Raw genomic sequence first — 7,367 nt, 5'->3', positions numbered from 1 at the left:
AGAGTTATCCTTCTTGGCCCTAGTAGTGACCATCTGAATCCCGACAGGCTGATCAACATGGCCTTTGGAGGGGTCAGACACACACTCATCTACACCCTCACTATCACTACAAGTGGGACACCCTAGCTTCTTACATTTACTACAAGGTTTACGAGATAGCCCGTCAGCATTGCCATGTTTGTGCCCAGGTCGGTGCTGGACTTCTAGGTCATACAGGTCGATTACGGCCAGCCAGCGGGCTAGTATACCCTCAGCGCTTTTAAAGTTCTTGAGCCAGACTAGCGACGCGTGGTCGGTTCTGAGGAGGAATGGTCTCCCCCAAAGGTAGTGTTTAAACTCCTTAACAAAGCACACTACTGCAAACAACTCTCTGTGCGTGGTACAGTAGTTCTGTTGTGCTCGATTTAAAGTCTTACTCGCATAGGCGATCACCTTCTCCTCTCCATTTTGTATTTGGCTCAAAACCCCACCGACAGCGGTATTAGATGCGTCTGTATCTAAAATGAACTTATCTTGGGACGTCGGGTAGCTCAGGATGGGAGCGGACGTCAGCGCACTCTTAAGGGTCTCAAACGACTTTTGACAGTTGTCATCCCAGAGAAAACGTTGGTTTTTGCGCGTAAGACGTGTCAGCGGTGAAGAAATGTCAGAGAAGTGATTTATGAACTTTCGGTAGTACCCGGTGATCCCTAGAAAGCTTCTAATTTCGGACACGTTTTGCGGTACATGCCAATCGCTTACAGCGCGGACCTTTTCAGGATCACAGCTTATTCCCTCGCCGGATACGACATGACCCAAATAGGATACTGCTGTCTGAAATAGGTTACATTTCTTCGTTTTTAATTTTAGATTAGCCTTCCTTAGACAATCAAAAACTTCTCTGAGATTCTTGAGAGCTACCTCAAATGTGTGTCCAAACACAACGACATCATCCAAATAACACAAACACTTTGTCCAGTTTAGACCGCCTAAAACTAACTGCATTAAGCGTGAGAATGTCGCGGGGGCATTACAAAGCCCAAAGGGAAGGACATTGAACTCGAAGAGACCTTTATGTGTGCTAAAAGCCGTCTTTTCTTTGTGTCTTGGGTCCATTTTACATTGCCAATATCCACTAGCAAGATCTAAAGTAGAGAACCAACGTGACCCTCCCATTGCGTCTAATGCGTCATCTATTTTCGGCAAAGGAAAGGCGTCCTTTTTCGTCGCCGCATTAAGCCGCCGATAGTCAATACAAAACCTAACACTACCATCTTTCTTGGTACACAATACAACAGGGGCTGACCAGGGGGAAGAACTGGGCTGAATGATATCATCTTTCAACATCTTGTCTAGTTCAGACTCCACGATTTCCTTCTGTGCTGGCGAAACACGCCTGGCAGGAATTTTATTGGCGCCTGATCACATGTGTCTATGGTATGTTCTATCAAATCTGTCTGTCCAAACCCTCCATGTGGACTTAAAAAGATATCCTGAAACTCAATAACTAACTCGGTGACATCTTGTTTCTCAACTCCTGACAACTCTGGGGAAAGCTTATCAATTAATGGAACCAAATGAGGAGGTAACTCTGAGTGCTCACTACAACTATCGCTCACCTCACATACCTTGACAACTCCTTGGAATTCCCCAATAACAGTATTCTGGTGTAACCTAATGTCCTGCCTACCAAGATTAAGGACAGAGAAACATGTCTCTTTGCCTTCTGTTGCAACCAATGTCCTTGCCATACTCAATCCTTGATTCGCTAGAAACTTACTGGGTTCCACCAATCCCTCGGGGGTGGCCACAGGCCTATCTAAATATCCACGAATGTGAACCTCTGAACTAGCTGGAATAGAGACTGCCTCGCTAAGTCTCACGTGGGCACATTCATTGTACCCATCCACCGCCAGGTTTACCCGTTGTCCTTCTAACTTTAGAGCATTATCCACGAAGTCCAAAACTCCACCATGCTCAGAGAGGAAATCTACCCCTATAATCCCCGACAACTGGTCTAGGTGCGCCACTATAGCCTCATGCTTATATACCACTTTGCCCACCTTAAAACTAAACCTAGCCTTCCCCGCCACCTTCAGAGTATCACCAGACGCAGAATACAGTAGGATGTTGCTACTCTTTAGTTCTGGCCTTTGGCTTTCCGGAAGTGAGAAGTAAAAATCATCCGTAACGATTGTGACCACTGACCCAGAATCAACTAAGTATCTACAACTCCTATCCCCTATCATTGCATCAAGGAATAAACAACCGGCCTTAATTGAATTAAGCCTGATCTCGGTAAGCCCTTTAGACACTACATCAAAATTATCTAATAAACAAGCGTCAGGCGTGGTTGAACTTTCGGGCACGAGTCCAACCACTTCTAGTTTTTTTGTTCGGTCGCTTCTTGTCTATTTTCTATCCGTCTCGGATTTGGACACTCCCTCGCATAATGTCCCGACTCACCACAGTTGAAACAAGTCCCATTCATAGGCCTGTTCCCGCGATTCCTATCATTTCCACGGCCACGACCTTGTCGGTTAAAGCCAGAGGAATTTCTGCCTCTATTTGCTTTCTGAAATTCTTCCTTGATGTCCTTTAATCCGTCCAAAAGCAACTGAGCTAAATCTTGCATGTTATTTGCCTCGTGTTTTACACCTAAAACCGGTGCTTGTTCAATCGAGTCAACGTACGCTTTTGGCTTTTTGATGGTCAAAGCCTGTTCGTTTTCAAAAGCCTCGAATTCAATAGCCAGCGTTATAGCTGCCTCAAGAGTAGTTGGATGTTTGAACTGAACATGCTTTTTCATTTCGTGGCTTCGGAGCCCATGGATGAACTGATCTATGATGTTTACTTCGCGAGCCTTCGGAGACATATCCGGAAATGACAGCGCAGCAAGCCGTCTCGATTCTAATCCATATGAGTTTATGCTTTCTTTCTCTTTGTAAGATCTGTTTTTCAGCTGACACCTATAGGCATTTTCTCTCCCGGGAGGCGCGAACCTTTCCGCTAAAATATCTTTAATTTGCGCGTAATTGCCTAACTGGGACATGGTCAGGTCAGCTAGAATTTTCTGTGCCGCCCCTCTAAGACTCATGGCTAGCTGCTGGGCTTTCTCATAGTTACCCCAATGGTTCCAGTTAGAAACCTGCTCAAAATGTATGATGTAATCATTGAAGTCTGTCGACCCATCATAGGTCTGAGGGTCTTTTTGTTTCCTATGTCGAGAGAATGGCTGCGTTACATTTCCTACTGACGGAAGCCTATCCGGAAGTTTATGAAATTCATCTACCTTTCCGGTATTGCCATTTCCTATCGGGTTATCTACAACCTTTGGTGTACTAGTCTGGATAGCGCTCGGCATGATAGGACCCCACTCAAACCCTACCGATTCCTGTCCTTGTAACGGGGTGTCAACTACACCAAAGACATCCTGCATATGTAGGTCATTATCAAATGTACCCCGATTGCCATGTTCCACAGCCTCAAAATTAACTGACTTTGTAGGTATTTCTCTAAAATTACCTTCATTTGACAGAGGGTTACTCAACTTAGGCCTGGCCCCTATTCCTAGTGCTTGATAACTGTTGTCCCTAACCTCAAATGTTTCAGCAAAGGGGTTTAAGTTACAGTTTTCCCCGAAACCTTGTAAGGGAACTCTCCTGTGAGAATGCCAAATATCACCCCTACCCTGGGACATTGTAGTTCTAGTTGACATTGTGGTGACAACAGATGATGTCGTGTTTGTTAGGGGAAATGCTGTTGCCAGTGTGAATGGGCGCTTATCAACATAACTTCCAAACGAACTGGGACCCGTAAGGCCAATTAATCTATCTGTCATGATTCAAAAATCAAAGTTAATAAAAAAACAATGAGGTAAATGCTCTTAGAAAAATAAACTTACCAAAGAAACGAATACCCAATAGATTTCCCTGGATCCTGGTCACGGCACCAGTGTAAAAGAATGTCGTTTCCGTCACACGCGTAAGGGATTTCCCCACACGTGTGCACACTGTCACAACCCAGGTTCGGGGGATCCAGGGTTCTGTTGGTACCTTAATTGGTTATTTTTATAATAACATACGGAATCAATGACAGACTAAAAGGCCATGTAAATATATAATGTATATTTATTTGGGTACATTTGTATATAACATGCTACAGCAATTTGTATAGTCCAGATATACCTATTATACAGTGTAGTGTCCCCTAACAAGCCCTGCCTGCCTATGTATAGATTTGATTAATGACCTCCCCAGCTTCCCTCGCCAGTCTAGCTAGGTACCTGCAGCTAGCGCTAGCCCCTACACACACCACGCATACCTTATCACTGCGTTTGCCCCAGCCACTACAGGTGTATACACTACTGTTAGCCTAGGGTGGGACCTAATACTCACCCTATAGAGTAGCCTCAGGGAGGAGGGGAGCAGCCGAGTGGAGGCTTTTAAGGGAGGGGAGGTGAAGTCACGGCTACATGGAAGCCTTCGACTCTACTCTAACTGTAAGGGACACTGCCTTTTATACCCCAACCCAGGGAAACCCAACTCCTACACAAAAAGGTACCTGTCTTGATCCAATGAAAAAGGGTTTTACTCCCTAACTTTGGTATACCCTAGATTGAAGTGCCCGTATGAGAGCCTACTTCCTGTAATATATACATGCTACCAATATACTGATGTATATACAGATATAACTGCTTTAAGATTTAATTCTTTTACACATGTATGAAAAGTACTATAATTTCAACACAATGACTTTCACCAGCAAATGATGTTTTTTTTTATATTAACTTTACTATATGGTTATTGAATATAGCGATTACAGTATATAAAACGCTAATAAGAGTAAATTTCATAGCCAATCCTCCTAGGAGGAAAGTTGGTAACCAGTTCATATCTACCAGCCACGAGTTGCAGGCAACAATTGTCCATTGTGTCCACCGACACCACTTTGCCTTTAAAACATGGCAAACTATAGATATGGTCAAGTCACCAACAATCATCCCATCATGATTACAGATTAGCTTAAATATAGAGGAATGCAGCAATGATTGCATGATGTCGATTTTATATTTGCAAAATATAGATATAGACAAGGGAAACATGAAGTAAAAAACATCTGAAAGCTGATTTTTTTTTTCTTAAATCATAATTAAATAACTGACTCGTTCACAGGTGGATGCCAGTTAGCTTAATGTCAGGTGATCGAGATCAGAGAAATACAAAATTGAATTATAAGAATAAGAAGCAATTCTGGATACAGTCATATCGCTTCGGGGCAATCAATATTCATTTAATATATAACATACAGTATTAGTAAAGCAGATCAAACTTACACCGTGATTCTGTCAGTGCACCATCCACATGTTTACTTCGAATTCATAACACGAGTAGTATACGCACTTAGAACCGTCAATACCGGAAACAGGTTATACTAGTCAAAATAATTGTTTGTTAATGATCAGGTTAAAATACCCGATAACCAAATCAAGGTAGAGCGGTGTACGTAATGTAAGTGGATAGCTTTTTATAACACAGCAAATACTAAGCTGCATTTCGCGCCTAAAAGATACTTGAGAACTTATACAATCGCTGATAATGAGAAGAAACTTATTAGTATGGTCAAACTGACTACACTATGATGATATCAGTAAACATGTGAATGATATGTTGTTACTTTAGTAAGATGCAGTCAGATCACGAGAAATATGTATTTAAAAGCTAATACCCGGTCAGTCACCAGACAACTACCCCAAGTATGTAGAAAGAATTGCACAATGACGTACATATATTAATATACACGTCCTTGATCTAAACAATCTCGGACAGTTATTCAAGATCTCAGACATTATAAGGTCAACACAAGAAAGCAAGTTGAAGAAACTGATATATATATATATATATAATATAATCAGATATAATCAATGAAAATTTTTTTTATTGAAGATAAGAAAATGGACTATATCTATCTGATAAAGTCTCATGATGTAATTATGATACAAGTGTGTAAGCCTATACATGTATCATATATTACTACATGTAACTCATATACATGTATACTGACAATGCACTACCTATAGACATACACGTTTACTTAAAGATGATATATCGTTTCTTAGGATTATTATCAATGTTCTTAAGTATAGGGTTATAGGTCCACGTCAGCAACACTGTCAGTCAGATCACATATCTAGTCTCTTGTCACAAGCTTCAACAATGGGGCCTCCTTGCTGTAAATTAGGCGCGTTTTTTTCTTTTTCTCTTGGGGCATTAATGCTCTTTGCTTCAGTAGCTCTCCTCTACGTTTAGATAACTCTGGTGGCAGATCCGTTACTACTGCCAATCCGCAACCAGCTTTGAGAATTTTCAGGGCCTGACTGAGAACCGTGTCCCTGTCAATAAGGGACATAAATCGAACTATAATATTCCTTGTACCCTCCTCACCTGATGGAAGTCTATGAATGGCTTGTATTAAAATTGACTTTACATAACCACGTTCAAGCTTTAGCTCATCAATGAGGAAGTCACGGAGTTTTTTATCTGTGTCTTTGGGCAGTTCTCTAATATTTCCAGATAACCCCCTCACCACGAGGTTCCACTTCCTCCCCCAAAGTTCCAAAGCCAACCGTTCGTTCCTTTCATCATTGATTTTGTCTCTTATGGACGGAAGATGTTTGCTGTGAATATCATTAATTTCGGAGTTTACCCATGTAGCAGCTGAGTCGAGGACATCAACTTTTTCCTTCAGTTCACTCAGGCCCTTACGGACATTTGTCAATTCTTGAGAGAAGGAGCAGTGGAGATTTTTAAAACACTCAGAAATATCAGAGAAGTTTTCGCACTTATAGTCTGGCATAGGGGGTTGACTTGTCTCCATACTGGACATAATAGTACGTACTTGTCGTATTCAGAAAAGCGCACGAGCTAATGACACGTGTACGTTCTATACAGGTGCACGTACGGGTGAAAGTTATATATAGCACACTCTTTACAGGTATTGAAGGTGTCCAAATATCTATTTGAATATTTTTTTTTATCAAACCAGGCAGATCTTCACATAAGACAGTTCTTTAGTAACACGCTACATCAAAAATTATGCTAAAATACTTGCATATAACTGTAGTAGAGTTGAAATAATAACGGAGGTGATCCTCACCACGACTGTTCACCTGGTCGTCATACCGGAAGTTCCAAAACTACCCTATAGGCAGGTAGTTATCCCTATAGACCCCATCCAGGTAGTTATCCCTATAGACACCACTCAGGTAGTTATCACTATAGACACCACTCAGGTAGTTATCCCTATAAACACCACTCAGGTAGTTATCCCTATAGACACCACTCAGGTAGTTATCTATACAGACACCACTCAGGTAGTTCACACCTAAG

General features: G+C 41.8%; 2 protein-coding genes across 2 annotated transcripts; both read right to left on the bottom strand.

The window, feature by feature from the left end:
- Nucleotides 1-1,331: 1,331 nt before the first annotated feature.
- On the bottom strand, nucleotides 1,332-2,228 carry LOC117320354. Its single transcript, XM_033874961.1, has one exon. The coding sequence runs from the start codon at nucleotides 2,226-2,228 to the stop codon at nucleotides 1,332-1,334; it is 897 nt and encodes a 298-aa protein (XP_033730852.1).
- A 134-nt stretch (nucleotides 2,229-2,362) lies between these two features.
- LOC117320353 (paraneoplastic antigen Ma3-like) lies at nucleotides 2,363-3,820 on the bottom strand. Its single transcript, XM_033874960.1, has one exon. It carries the CDS (start codon nucleotides 3,818-3,820, stop codon nucleotides 2,363-2,365), a length of 1,458 nt encoding a protein of 485 aa, XP_033730851.1.
- Between the last annotated feature and the right edge of the window lie 3,547 nt (nucleotides 3,821-7,367).

The sequence above is a fragment of the Pecten maximus genome, unplaced genomic scaffold (genome assembly GCF_902652985.1).
Source record: "Pecten maximus unplaced genomic scaffold, xPecMax1.1, whole genome shotgun sequence".
NCBI lineage: Eukaryota > Metazoa > Mollusca > Bivalvia > Pectinida > Pectinidae > Pecten > Pecten maximus.
This window is presented reverse-complemented; position numbering and strand designations above follow the sequence as displayed.